Here is a 15,958-nt window from a genome sequence, read left to right as displayed (position 1 = left end):
CCCATCTGCTTTTTCGGTTAATCAGATGAGTTTGAAATCCATGACCAGGTCCTAGCTCAGGTTTCAGTTTTGGGGGATGTGAAGACAGACTGCCTGGGAACATTTGCTAATCTCACCAATAGTCACCATCAAAATGATTTGTTTTTAAAGAATGTAAAGTTATGTTATACATATTTTGCATAATGTTTTGAATAGATATTAGGATGCAAAGCAAGGCACAGAATTTTTCACTGGGAAATATGATAAAGAACAAGAATGAATAAATATTTTCTCATGTTTATTGTAATAATGTTTACGTCTCACTAAAGAGTGAATAGGATTTAGCTTTTATCTTTATTAAATTCTGAAAAGAAATTCTCACAAATTCTGCAAAGATAATACTTAATTTTAATATAAAGGCCTAATATTATTGTAGCTCTAATATTAAGGCCTAAACTTTGATTTTAAGGTAAACTTTTTAAATAACATTTTAAAATTATGACAGTATAAAGTGTTATTAAAATCGAATTTCAATATTTTTAAAATCACATTTTAAATTATAACATTTTGTATATAATTTAGAATATGGAAGAATATAAGAAGGAAAGATGAATATTTCAAAATTGAACAATCCAGAGGGCTCTTGCTATTTAACATATAAATAAATAGATATGTAGAGAGTTAGACATAGATATATCAAAATACAGATTTATGTGTGTGTATATATATATATATATATATATATATATATATATATATAATCACATGTTTTTACATCTTCTTTTCCTTGTTAATATATATCATAAACAACTTCCCATGTTACTATGTTGTTTTAAAAAAGATGATCTCAATGTCTATGTAATAATTCATCATATCAGTACATCGGTTTGTTTCATTCTGCCTCTGTTATTTTCAATGTTTTCTACACATCAGTCCTATGCTGATGAGCATCTGTTCATAAATCAGCCTTGCTTTGGAAGCTCTGGATCCATTTGGAAGATAATATTTCATATTTGAACGAGAAGAAATATTTTGTCCTGTGGGAGAAAATAAAGATAGTTAAAGAAAAATAAATTTGGAATACACACACTGAATTCAGAGAGGTTGCAAATGCTTGTGTCCACTTTTATTCAACCGTGCCCTTTCTGCTCTTCTTTAATTATAACAAATGTTATTTTTCCTGTTCTGAGGTTCAAGTTTAAGACTTTTATGTATGCATGACATTGTTTTTACAGTTCTGACATATTCCCACAGATTCCTTGACCAAAATGAATTTTGTGAGAAAGGACATTTTCACTGACCTGAAAAAATTTGTATTTTATCAGTTATGTCAACTGTAAAAAACAACATATATCATAGTTTCTAATAATTCTTTGCTTCATTCTTTCTATTTAGGAATAAAAACAAATTAAAACTCAACATTATATATTAAACTTGCCCACTTCGAGGGGACACAATGAAAAAGGGCATGTGTAAAATCAGATTAGAACCCAGAGTGTTATTTCCTTTCTGAAGCTCTCCAGATGGTATCAGCTGTTAAAAGATACATTTTGGAAGAGCTGGGCTGGGACGGTAAAGTCAAGAATGACCATGTGGGTGCCACCCTCATTGCATGAATTTTCCGGCAACAAAATAAGGATACACTTACAACACAGCATTCAAGAACAAGGACGGAAGGCTGTATGCAGCCAGTGATTTTACACATTCTGTCCAAGAATCCCATAAGACAGCTCTTGTCCAAGGTACCCGAGCTGCCCTCTCACATACCCAGTTCATTTTGCCCTTGTCCCCCCATCTCCTCTCCCCTTTTGTTTATGCCTTATTTGTTTTGATGACTGACTTAGGACCACCACACAAACTGCAAGTCTACAGAGATAAAATGAAAAACCCCAACACCTGAAAATTCAGAAGACAGAAAAGCCAGACACGTATTTTAATTTTAATCTCTGCGTAGCAGTAGAGCGTTGAACATTACTGACCTGAGTTATAAACGGTGAACTTGAAAGTGGGGAGCACTGCAGACATAGTAGAGAGTCTCAAACATTAGTTTATATAAGAGTGACCTACAGAAATATCTCAAGGCTCAATGGCCTAGACTCCATTGGCTGTCATTCTGATTTAAAGGGTTAAAGGGTGCCTAGGAATCTGCACTTCAAACGAGTGCTCTGGTGATTTTTATATGCAAAGTTCTCAAACCATAACAGGAAATACTAGCCAGGCTATAGGAGTGTGGGGTAAAGGGAAATTGCTCATTAAAGTGATGTGCCTCAGTTTCCTCATATAGGAAATGAGAAAAAAATCAGCCTCACAGCATTATTGGAAGAAACTCGCTATTTCTGAGTAGACTAGGCAGGTCTTGTTTTCTGTGAAAGATAAATTATTTTCTGGGGTATACAGTTGATGTGTAAAATATAAACTTTGCAATTTGCTGAAATGGGCCTGAAATTTTAAAATAGCCTGAAACCTATATCCCTGGACCTTTATTCTTTGATCCACATGAGAGCTCAAACACTTGGAGCCCAGTAAAACATTATACAGTTAGAGAGCATTCGTATCATAGTGTGAATAAAAGATCTAGGCTAGGTTTCAATGGAGGAACGTGAAGGAAGCGAGTAGTAGCTTGAGGGCATGTAGATAGGGAAAGAGCTGGAAAAGCAAGGAACAGGTTCCCAGGAGCTTGCCTAGGACAAGTCCTTGTGAATGTGGAAAAAATAATTTTCCTCCCACCCTTCTAAGCTGTTCTGGCTAGACAAATAAATTAACATGAGACAGAGTAAAAGGAGAAAATGACCAAATTCATTACGTATGTACATATGGGGTTTGCATAAGAATATGAGACCTGAGGACACACTGGGCAGTTGAGGCTTATAATGCCATTCTAGACCAAAGTGAGGGAGGCAGGGGTCTGGGATTTCAAAGGGAAAGTAGTCAATTCACAGGTAGATGAGAAAGAGCAAACATGTGTTAAATATATTCCTGCTGGGCCACCCAGAAACAATGGGATACACAGAGGAATCTAACAAACACACTTGCTTGACTCCTCCTTGATGGCCACACCTAATTCATATATGCTAAGATGAATATGCTAAATCCTTTCCTGAAGCCAGTTTTTCTATTTGCATTCCTTTAGGCAGGTAAGGGAGAGATAAAAACAAACAAACAAACAAATAAACACAAACTCTCCTTGAGTTTCTTGGGCTTTGTTTTCAGCTTGAAATAATCTTCATGCCAGGGTGGACATTCTGGGGAGATTCGTCCTGGACCCCTACACCCTGAATGTGTAGATGATAAACTGGCTCCCTCCCTCTCTTCAGCACCCTAAATGATTCTCTGGAACCAAGAGAGGAGCCAGCCTTCTAAATTCCTGAACACCTGGTTAGCTATGGTAACTCTTAACAATCCCATTTTTTTGCTGACATTCTTAGGTATTAGGATGGCATGGCAAGATTTGATAACCATTATCTTAGACTACTTCTCAAACTTTGGTCATTCACATAGTGCCATCATGACTTTAGTTATATACATATATAATACCTGTCCTAGGTTTACTGATTTTTTTTTAATTTATCCACTGCTTTCTTTACCAATTTTGTTGAAAAGGGAACTTTATGTCATTATTTTCAGTTGAAAACCAACACCGCTTGCCATTAAGTCAAGGTCAATAGAGCATAAACACAGTAACAACAAAGCATGTTATTAAACACCAGCTGAATGTAGCTGCTTATGGAGGACTCTGACCCTAAGGCCCCTGTTTATTTGATGAAAATGTAAATTTGCTAGTGCTGGCACCACTTGAACCCTTCTCTCATTCCCGACTGATACTTCCTACTTGATATAAACAGAAGAATTGAAAGATAATGGGAAAAGGGCTAATGTTCTTACTTGGTGATTTGATGTCACTTAATGTCCTGTTTGGGTGGCACCTCACTTGGAACACCCCACACTTTGGGAAATGCAGTCACTTCACTCTTCACCAACTTTTGACAGGCCTACTCCCCTAACTGCATGCCTTCTTATATAATTTGAACAATGGGTGTGATTCACAAGAGTTCCATGGACCCACCTTGTAAACATAGCAAGTTCTGAAAAATGAATGAGCTTTAAAAGAATACACCTCATAAGTGGAAAATATTCACACAAATGGGTATTCTTTAAATATTTTATGTAGGACAGGTTGTTATCTAGAAATCTGTCATGTTGCATTGTGTTTTACTTTCTTGGTGAAGTATCTAAAAGCTGAAGACATGAGTTTCATTTTACTTTTGAATAAATTTGAGCTCAGTTTATCTTTGAATCAATTTGAGATCACTTCCACTGAAACCTCATTGAATTGTGAATAAAAATAGCCAATTAACCAAGAAGTTTCCCAGTATTTGACATATCTATCAGTTGGTATTTTGAACTTATTCTCAATAGAAGCTCAATAGAAGCAGTATATGAAACGGGGTCAGGCTTTGATGACAGGGAGGGGCAGGACTAAACCCCAGGCCCTGCATTTACTGCCCATCTTAACAACCTGGGACTCATTACTTAGTTACCTTCTCAAAATTTCTAGTTTTCTCATATGTAACTGGAAATAATAATGCCTAACCCAACAATGTTGTTGTATTCATTCACTTAAAAATAAAACAAAATAAAACAAAAACATCAGGAGTACATGGCATAATGTAAATAAGACACTTTGCACATTTATTGCCATTGTAACTATCATGATGGTGATGATGATTCTAACATTTTATATGATAACGAAAAGTAATATGCTTGAACCTATATAATGCAGAAACAATGTTTAACCATAAATTCTTTGGTGTTTTTAATCTAGAATATCTTTGTTTCTGTTTTGAAATCTCCATGGTAATTCCTACCGAAAGACATAAGATACCTTTAAGGTTTTATGTTCTAAAAGTGTGTGGTTTTGTGTGTTTTATAAGTTAGATTGTTAATAGTCTTGCATGATCTTGGTGAAAGTACTTCCCTTAAAAGCACATATTTTTTGAAATAAATTTGTCATATTTTACATATCATGTAATTCACTGGTTTCAAGGGTACAATTCAGTGAGTTTTAATAAATTCACCAAGTTATGCAACCATTACCATATAGCAGTTTTAGAACATTTCATCACCAACGTAAGACCCCTTATGCCATTTACTATTATTCCCAGAAGGCCTTCCTCCCAGACAACCTCTAATCTTTCTGTCTCCATAGATTTTCCCTTTTCTAGATATTTCATATAAGTGGAATTATTTAATATGTGGTCTCTTGGATCAAGATTCTTTCACTTAGTGTAATGTTTTTGAGGTTTGCCCATGTTACAGCATAAATCCGTAGCTTATTCCTTTCTATTGATGAATAGAATTTCATTTTGTGGCTATGCATTTTGTTTATCCATTCATCAGTTGGTAGATATTAAAGTTCTTTTTGTTTTTTGGCTTTTATGAAAAATGTTGATATGAACAAGGATGTACACATTTTTATGTGGAAATGTGTTTTCATTTCTCTAAAAGTAGAATTGCCAGGTCATATCTATGTTTAACATTTGAATAACTGCCAAACTGTTTTCTAAAATGTCTGCACTATTTTATATTTCCACTAGCAATGTATGAGTATTCCAATTTTTTATTCTAGCCATTATAGTGAGTGTGAAATGGTATCTCATTATTGTTTTAAATTTGCATTTCTCTAATATATACAACTCGTATAATTTTAAATTGTCTGTGAGTGGGTTTTCTTATATTTCTTACTCTGAGTACTTTCATTATATCCACCTGAAAATAGGTCATCTCAATTGACAACAATCTCCCAATCATTTTAATCATCACATTTTTTAGCATATATTTCACAGTTTGTGAATTTAAGAAATTATGTTCCACAGAATAGTCAGAGCAAGTGTTCACGTGTGGCTATTACTACATCGTTATTCTCAGCTTAGATTCAGAATGCCTATGTTTATTAAAAATCCTGAGCAAACTAACTACTTCATCCATTGGCAACTAGAGATACTCTATGGACCTCAAAAGCTTGCGCTTCCTCCTGAAGCAATTATAAATAAATGCAATGGAAACCTGCTGGCACTGAGGAGAGAACAAAGCCCAACTTACAGAATCAATCAAGGAGAGCCTGGATTGATTTTCTTCATATGATAGAACTTACTGGATATGTTTTTAAAATTCTATAAAGACAAAATATAAATATGTGTACGTAGTACATGTGTGTGTAATATGTTTATATATATATGTAGCATGTGGATATACACACACAATAGAATCTCTGTGGTTCGCAAATAGGCTATCTATAATCTATCATTGGTGAATTTCAAACAATGCCTTATGTCAATACTTATTCTAAGTAGCTATATACATTGTTGATATCAATATAATCTTAGTTTAATATGAATATCTATATGACTTCATTGACTTCAGAGTTAAATTCTACAGGAGGAATTTATAGAGTTTTTTTTATAACTTAGCTCTTAAGAGTTTGGAAAATATTAATGTCATGTACAGTGAAAGAATGTATCGTGCATTTGAATGTTACTTCTAAGTTAAATTTGGATATGACATTGAATCTTGGGTCCACAATCACTAGACTTGGAGGACATAGTAACTGATTTTAATAGCCATGTTGATTAATTTTGTAATGACAGCACTTAATATTTTAATTAGGTTTTCTTTTGTTGCTGTTGGAGTTGTGTGCATATGTATATACAAGGTAGCCTGTTAAAATAGAGCTATACTGATATAATATTGCTTTGAGGAAATTTTCCTGAATATTCAACACCACTTACAAGTATCTCAATCCCTCTAGCCTTTCCTCTCCAAAGAAATCAACTTGGCACTATAATGGAAAAAGTCAGATTTTATTTTTATTCTTTGGTCTCAATTTTTAATTTACTTGGACAAATTAGAGTATGGCTATTTATAAAGTGAATCAGTGCTCTCAAACATAGTAGCCCAAAATAACTAAATGACAAGAACTCTAATGGCTAGTCTATAAAATAAGTATATCTGTTTCTGTGTGATGTATATTTATCTATATATGCTTAAATATTTGCCCTTTGTATCTGAATATGGTATTCTAAAGTTATACAACAAGGCATTTCCTTGTTACTGCGTTTATTTGTTACTGCTGATGACCAACTATATGTGCATGTGCAGAGAGTGGGGGTGGGAAGACAGGCTCGTAACAGAGGGACCAGCTAATATGCTGCTATATTAATGGAAATGAGTGATACGAACTCCAACTTGAGCACTGTCAATAAGACTGCTGAAGAGGGCGTGGATTCACAAGGTATTACATCAAAAAATACAGGATCCAGTCATTAGTGTTTTTTAAAACTTTCCAGGTGATTCTAGTCTGAGTATCACTGGTCTCTGTTCGATTGAGGGTCTCAGGAACAGCCAAATTTAGGTTGACTTCTAGGTTTCTTGCTTGTTTGTGTGAATGCCGATGCCATTTATGATTGAGAATATGGTAAAGGAGGAATAATTTTGTTGCAAAGATTTTGTTATCAGCTTTGTGTAAATTTCTTCAATGTGTATGGAACATGGAAGAATTCAGTGGGAGGATCTGGTGTAGAGATGCATACTTCGTAGTCATTGAAAACTGATAATTGAACTTGAGGATTTATCCAGGGAGTGTGCATAGAGTCACGGAAAATAACACTTAGCGGCCAGCAGAGGAAGGACAGCTTTGGAGCTGACTGGTAGGGAATGATGGCCAGAGGAGAAGGCAGAGATGGAAGGGAAGGCAAGCGAGGTACCAAAGAAACAGCGAGATGAGAGACTTACCCCTGGGAAATAATCATCATAAGTAGTAAACTGACAAATATCCATGAAACGTTTTTCAGTTTGGGAACGTATGTGTAGCTACTTTCTATTTGAGGCATCTATTATTTATAATAAAAAAACTCAGATGCTCAAATAATCTCCTCCTACAGCTACACAGCAGGGTATTTTGTTACTTTGAGTACCTTATACATGTACATGCATGTGTATGTGTGCACATGCATGCATGCATGTGCTCGTGTATATGGTATGTTGGATTACATATCAAACTGTCAAATTTCTTATGTGATTAGTTAGCATTGTAAGGGGGAAGTCCATCCACACATACATCTATAAACATAAGGAATTCTAGAAGTAGGAAAGAGAAGGTCAATGTGACAGATTTAAGCATGAACAACATTCCTCCCATCACTGTTCCATCAGGGAACATCAGAAAGACAAGTATTTAACTAGTAGACTCCAACTGATGGTAGAGTGGCCTTATTTAAACTTGGGACCGTTGCATATTGGAATTGCCTCCTTTCCTTGGAAGCTTCCCACCCCCAAGTACATGTTGTATATTAATGCTTCTCCACCTTGGCAACGCATGAGAATCACTTGAGGAGCGTTTTAAAAATGCCAGAGCCCAGGCTTCAGCCCAGACTAACTATATATGAGAATATATAGGACCCAATTTAAAAAACGTCTGTGTACAACCAAGCTTGCGAATCACTGTGTTCCATTTCACGTTGTTCTACCTGACAGTATTTCCAGAAACCTACATTATCTGAAAGCATGTTTCTCTTTCTCCTCACATTTCATTATCTAATACTTTAACAGCACCATTAATGGTTTAAAAGGTAAAATCACCAAATGCAGATTTGTGGGTTGTAATAGTCAGCTCAGGCTGCCGTAACGAAATACCACGGACTGGGTGGCTTAAACAACAGAAATGATTTTCTCACAGTTCTGAAGGCTGGAAGTCTGAGATCAGGGTGCCAGCATGGTTGGGTTTAAGGGCTGGGTAAGGTCCTCTGGTAAGGTCCTGGCTTGTGGACCGCCACCTTCTCACCAGTGTGCTCACATAGCCTTTCCTTATTACATTTGGATGGGTGTAAAGAGGTGGGGAGCAAGTGCTCTAGTCTCTTCATATAAAGGTACTAGTCCCATCAAACAAAAGCCCCGCCCTCATAGCCTCTTCGCACTCTAATTACCTCCCAAAGTCCCCATCTCCAGGTACTACATCAGAGGCGAGGACTTCAACATATGAATCGGTGGGGGAGGGCACTATTCAGTCCCTAGCAGAGTCATCATGCAGTTCTCTACCATCATTACTTATAAAGCGGGAGACTTATTTGGGATAAGCACTAATTCCATGTAGTCCAGGACTTCGCCTGGAGGTAAAACTGCCTTTTGCTGTTCTATATAATTCAGGAGTGACACTGACATAAGTGTACAATAAACCGTGACGGTTTAACTCTGTTCAAGTTTCACTGTCTAAAATGCATACCAGTTTTGACAGATACATAAGAAAATAAGTTTGAACAGAACTGGGCTTTTCTTGTAGATGTTTAGATCTGTTTGGGACTATTTGCTACTTTGGGATTTGCATTTTTATGTTTTGGTCAACTCAGTACACAGAGCAGTATGTCCTTTAAGACACTTCTGTGGCAGTCTTCATCTTGGTAATAGTGCTGAATATTTTCAGTCTTATATATGTTCTCCAAGTAGCAAGATGGCTATGACATTTTTCTTAATTCCAAGTGAATTTTAGGTTGTCTCATTGTGTGTGTTGGAAATAAATTCACACTATCTTTTAATAACTTTCTGTGTGGGTGCATTGGAGATTCATTCTATTTAGTTAAATCAACTGATTATATTGTGTTCTGTGCACAGTAATCAGAGTAAAAAAATTCTGTTTCTAATTTTGAGGCTTCAAAGTGTCAAAGTTTTGCCTGTGTAGTATTATACTTGTAATCACTGTGGCATTTGAACTTATCTGTGTGTGTGTGTGAGTCTGTTTATCAGGGAAGGGGGTTGGGCTTAGAGGATAAGCAAGGAGGGATTGTCATCAGACTCCTTTATCCCTGCTCAGATTAGTAAAAGGCCTAAGTTGTACACAGATTATAAATAGGACAGGTCATTTCCAGGAAGTACAAAAATATTCTTACGATCACACACCTAGCTGGGACTTAGCAGCAAGAATACACAAAAAGTGTTAATAAGTTGAACAAATGAGGATTGGTATGGAAACGTGTTGTTGGTAAACAGTTAAAGATATAAACCCAAGGGGACAACAAGGATCTGTGTTGTTCATTTCTGTTTCACCTAGCATGTGGCATGAGGCAGTGCACATCATAAGTGTTCAGACACTATGTGGTAAGGTAATGATTTCTAGAACAATCCCAGAATGACCAAAGGAAGACCCGTGAGAATATAAACTTAGGTCAATCGTAGAAAGGTTTGTGGAATCCTCCCTTTAAGTTTAATAACAAGCACTATGGAATCCGGAAGTAAGTCCAAACAAAATATAAGGCGAAAACAAAACCCATATGTTGATCATTTAAGGAACATATGCTACAGAGCATCTTCTGGCCTGAATACTCTTTTATTCAGGATCCCTGGGCCTGTCTCTGCCTCTGTGCTATCGCTGGCTAGAAGGTACATGATTATTTATCTTAATTTCTGAAAACAGGTTCTACCACCAGTGAGTGAAAGAAACCTGAGGTCTGTGTAATGATTTTACATTAGCAAATAGTTTTGAATGTCTACCAAAAGAATGTTACTTTAAAAACCCTCATATCTCAATAATTAGCCCAAAAGATTTTCATATATGTGCAGTTTCCCGTTCAAGTACCCCAAATAGGGTTCATAACAGAACCTACTCGGTGGATTGCCAGGAGGGCCTGATGCAGGAAGAGGTGTGTATAGATGCGTGCTGCTGCTGCTGCTATTGCTGTTATGATTATTACCCAGGTTGGGGATTTTAATTCTCCATGGACACCAACTTTTGCCACAATGCAGCCACTTCACTGCACTGTGATGAAGGCTGAGATATATTTCTCTGAGGCAAAGATGGCACCTTCCCCTAAGTACATTGGGTAATTAAGGTACAACATTAGTATTTACCTAATTGACTGTATCTATTAAGCAAATATTAATTAGCCAAAGTAATGGGTTCTCAGTAAGAGATATCAGGCTGGATGGTTAGATGCAGAAGTTTGCTGTTTTGAAAAATAGATATACAAGGAGATTTTTCAGGCAAACCCCAGACTTCTTATTGTAATAGGTAGCCGACTGGCAATTGGGGCAGACAGACTGTGAAACTCTTGAGATGAGTCATAATTGTCACATATGTTGGGGTCTTTCCAGAAGGGATTGTCTTCTTCCATTCAGTGGGAAAGGACAAAGCCAAAAATGAGAATGCAAGGGAAATGTAGAATAACCTAAGCTTAACAAAGCCCCCAAAAGAGTCATAAATTTAAGGTTTTTTTTAAGCAAAAATTCAATAACATTTTTTAATTGAAAAAATATATATATTTGGTTGTTTTTCTTCATTGTTTCTGTATAACAGCATGTGGGTATATGCATACTATAATGCTAAAAAGCTAATAGAGCATATCACTCTAGGGAAGGGGTAATATAATCATACCAGTCCACATCTCTTACCTTGATTCATAGCTCAAATATTTCTATTCTTGGAAAATTACTGCAGCTTTGGTGCTGAGAATATTGCTGGTGGATGAAGAATGATTCTGCAGCCTTCCATTCTTCACAGTTTTTACACCATTTCTTAGTCTAACTCTGCAATCGCGCCATCTAGTGTTCAAATGTCCTCAGTACGATAGCCCAACTTCATTAGAAGCGAAATAATACAGGAAGTAACAAACTAGTTACTTTGAAAAACAGTGTGCTTGGGGAGCATCAGTGTAATGAATAATTCATCACTGAATACTAAAACAGGTTTCTTGTTAAATATATTACTTATTGTTTATCGTTATTGTCTCGTTTGTTTATTGCATTTATTTCATAAACATTTTATGTACTCTATGTAGTCATACAAATTATACATAATATACTCCATATATTGAAATTATACTGATTTTATATTTTATTTTTTATATTCTTCTCTGTACCTGCCTACAACTTTAACAAACTTGTCATTGACTTTAAAAGCAGCACTACCTAACCCAGTCGTGGATTGGGTTGGATTAGAGTCGAATCAAAAGATGGAAATAATTTGTTGTAATGCTTGATTGAACTACATATCCTGCCCAATTTGTGGTTTTGTTACTCCTGATAACTGTACTTTCAGAGGTCATGTGCTTTACACAGCACAGGAAACACAAGGGCCTTGATCTTGCATTAAGTAAAGTGGTTTGCCAGAAAACAAAAAAAGTTATAGAGGCTTCCTAATCTTAGCATTGAGACTATTTTAGGTCTATCTTTAAAAAATAAATGTTTGGAAAATATTCTTAGGACTTAATGCACTTGGTCACAGTTTTCAAGATGTCCTGGAGACATGATCCTTATTTCCCTTACTAACCTTTAAGATGACTTCTATATTGTCTATGAGTTTAAAATTTTAAGAGACAAAATATTTATTTAACTATGAAAATAATAAAATTAAATAATTAAGACAGGCCCTATTGGATCACCTCTATTATTTTAACATCTGCAAAATGGTTGATGATATGCCTGCTCTAACTGATTCCAATGTTACAATGGAAAACCTCAGCCCTTATCCAGTCTAATTCTGAGGTAAGTGAAGTCCCATGGTCCATGAGGATGCTACCTGCCACTCACACCTCATCCAGTCTCACTCTGAGCCCTGGTCTCCCTAGCTCCCTAGCCTTTTGTCCCCGCCCCCCCCCAAACTCCCACCCCAAGTTGGGCTCTGTTTACCTCTGCATTAATCAGGAACGTTTTCTTCTGTTCTTCAGCTTTCACTTAGTTAATGCTTATACACCCTTCACATCTTGGCCCAAATATCATTTTCTCAGGGAAGCCCTTCAACCCCTAGATTCGTCCTCTCTTGATATTAGATAGCATGCAATACTTCTCCTTAGTACCACTCACTACACTTTGTGATTATATAGTTGCATTATTATCTGCTGCCCCCATGAAATTATACCTTATAAGCAGGCTAGAATGATACTTTCCTTTAACCCCTTGAAACCCTAGCCACTGTGTTTTCCATAATGCCCAGTACAGATTAGGTTGTGTCGGAAATACCTAATGAAATCAGCCTATGAGTCCCAAACTGAGACCCAAGGTGGCCATTGTCCCAGCCTGTGTAGTTTGGTGGAGACAGCTTGGCTTGCCTATCACTCTTGGAGCAAGGGAATATTCACCAAGGTTGGAAAATGCCTGCATTCCAACTTGTCAAGGCATACCCATCTGGGAACTTGTCACTTCCTGCCACACGGTCTGGGATACTGACAGAATCCCTGACCTGGTTCATTACCACTCTCCCCGCTTCCTGGGAATCAGTTGACCTGTTAAGTCCCTGCTCACCCATCTCTACTTCCCATGTTTCTGTTTCCTTCCCCAAAATAAAAAACAAACAAACAAAAGATAATCCCACCTCCTTCCATCTTTATGGTCAGCCATCTTCATGGATTAACAGGGAATAGGGAAATACAGAAAACAAAATATAAAATAAAAGTTCAGTAAATGATCCTGCCCCTCTGGTATTTAGCAGAGAATAAAAATAAATTTTGCATGTTGCACGAAGGTCATGTTAAGTTTTCATTTATTTTTGTATCACTGTCCTTTTTCTAAAAGACTCTAAGGCAGCGGTTCTCAACCTTTCACAGGGGTCGCCTAAGACCATCAGAAAACACATATTTTCGATGGTCTTAGGAACCGAGACATCGCTCCTCTCTATCTGTCTCCAGGCCCACATGCAGATACGCCCACATACGAGTACCCGGCAACCCCTGTGAAAGGGTCGTTTGACCCCCACAGGGGTCGCGACCCACACTGCTCTAAGGGTTCCCAACTGTCTTAGAATATTAGGTAAGTAATCATGCTGAGAATCAATCATCTTCAAAATGAGCCCTGCTGAAAAAGTTATAACACACCATACTAAGCTTCAGGTATCTATAACCAGTCACCAATGTCTTCTTAAGAATGAGTGGGACGTTTTGAGAACTGAAGTTAGGATTCAGAAGTAATTAATTTTGACATTGAATACATACATATGCATACGTAGATTTGGTATTTTTCATAAATTGTGTTATATTTTATTTAAAGTGTGGTATATTCTCATTGTTTTTGAAGGTTAGCACTTTTGCTTAACCTCAAATACAGACAAAAGAAAAAAACAATGCTGAACTTTCAAATATTTTTAAACCACACCGAGAATGTTCCTTTCCATTCCACCTGTGGTCGCATCGCATAGGTGTTACATGAATGTGTGTTTCTTGATTGACTGATTCAGTTGCCAACTCATATAGAATCCTGATGCTTAGATGTATATTTGATGAAAAAAAGAGTAAAATGGCATAAAGTTTACTCCAAAGAATGTCTTCATACTTCTGTCTCCACAGCAACACGGATGTGCACACAGTAGCATCACTTCTCAAACTTTATCTCCGAGAACTTCCAGAACCAGTTATTCCTTATGCGAAGTATGAAGACTTTTTGTCATGTGCCAAACTGCTCAGTAAGGAAGAGGAAGCAGTAAGTCGATGTATTTATTTCTAAAAAACACCAAAAACTTTTGTTTGAAGGTTTTGTCAGTGTTCTTTGTCTTTAATTTGTAAACTTCCCTTTGCCCTACTGTTTGAATTGTTTTTCACTATTCTAAGTATCGACATCACACATGTTTAGACTACACACACACAACTCAAGTCACATGTTTAATCATTCTTTCATCAAAAGAAAAATGTGGCTGGGCCGGCCGAGTGGCTCAGTTGGTTAAGAGCTCGCTCAAGAGTTTGAGCTCTGAGCAACAGCGGTTCGAGTCCAGCCTGAGCTGAGCAGCTGCTGAGCTGCCAACAGGTAGCAAGATGGCTCAGCTAAAAAAAAAAAAAAAATAAAGAAAAATGTGGCTGAATAAGTAAAATGAACACTCATTGTCACTTCGCTCCCCTAAAAGGTTAATTGTGGTGCTATATCAGGCCAAATAGTCTTTGAACAAAGTAGATGATGTATTTCAAATTTCCATTTATATTTTGTGCCTCTTAAATCACCCCAAACAATGATTCCCAAGAAATCCTACATACTGCCTATTTTTTTAAACACCTTTATTGAAATAACAACGAGATACTATGCAATCACCCATTCGAAGTGTATAATTCAGTCCTGTTTAGTATATTCTCAGAGTTGTTTAACCATCACCAAAATCTAATTTTAGAATATTTAGCACATTTTCATCACCCCATAATACCTCATATCTCTTCCCCATACCTTTCCTTCCCCAACTCTTGGCAACTACTAATAGACTTTATAAATTTGCCTATCCTAGACATCTCGTATAAATGGCATCATTCAAAATGTTGTCTTTTGTGACTGGTTTCTTTCACTATTTTCAAGGTTCTTCTACATTGTACCATGTATCAGTATTTTATTCCTTGTATTTACAAATAATATTTCATTATTTATCCATTCATCATTTTAGGACATGTCTGCTGTTTCCACTGTTTGACTACTATTAATAATGTTGCTATGAACATCCATGTATACAGTTTTGCATGAACATGTGATCTCATTTCTCTTGGGCATGTATGTAGGAGGTAGAATTGCTGGGCCATGTGTAACTCTATGTTTTCTAAATAGACTCTACCATTTAAAATTCCAATGTGTGCAGGTTCCAATTTCTCCACATTTTCTCTCTCTTTTTTATGATAGCCATCCTAATGTGTGTAAAGTGGAATGTCATTGAGGTATGAGTTGCATTTCTTGACGGCTAATGATTTTAAACATCTTTTCAAATGCTTATTGGCTATTGGTATATATATATATATTTTGGAGAAACATCTATTCAGTTCATTTTCCCATTTTATTTATTTTTTTTAAGATTTTTTTTTTAAATTGGGGAATCAGGGAAGGGGAACAGACAAGTTGCTGTCCTTTTGTTCTTTAGTCTAGTTGTGGAGGACGTTGCTTCACTGGCCCATGTTGGCATTATCATTGTGCTCTTCCCGGGTGAGGCAGTTGCTTGCTGGCCATTGGATGGCCGTTGACAGCAGCTCACAGAGGCTCACAG

General features: G+C 36.6%; 1 protein-coding gene across 1 annotated transcript in view; it reads left to right on the top strand.

Annotated features, from left to right (window-relative positions):
- The first annotated feature begins 14,256 nt into the window (after positions 1-14,256).
- ARHGAP24 (Rho GTPase activating protein 24) overlaps positions 14,257-15,958 on the top strand; it is a 30,307-nt gene continuing 28,605 nt past the window's right edge. Inside the window, exon 1 of the mRNA XM_019624073.1 lies at positions 14,257-14,430. Within this exon, the coding sequence (XP_019479618.1) occupies positions 14,272-14,430 (159 nt within the window). The 5' untranslated portion in view covers positions 14,257-14,271. The remainder of the gene's footprint in view (positions 14,431-15,958) is intronic.

Source organism: Hipposideros armiger, unplaced genomic scaffold (genome assembly GCF_001890085.2).
Source record: "Hipposideros armiger isolate ML-2016 unplaced genomic scaffold, ASM189008v1 scaffold_576, whole genome shotgun sequence".
NCBI classification, from domain to species: domain Eukaryota; kingdom Metazoa; phylum Chordata; class Mammalia; order Chiroptera; family Hipposideridae; genus Hipposideros; species Hipposideros armiger.
Note: the sequence above shows the minus strand (reverse complement) of the source record. Positions and strands in the feature narration are given on the sequence as shown.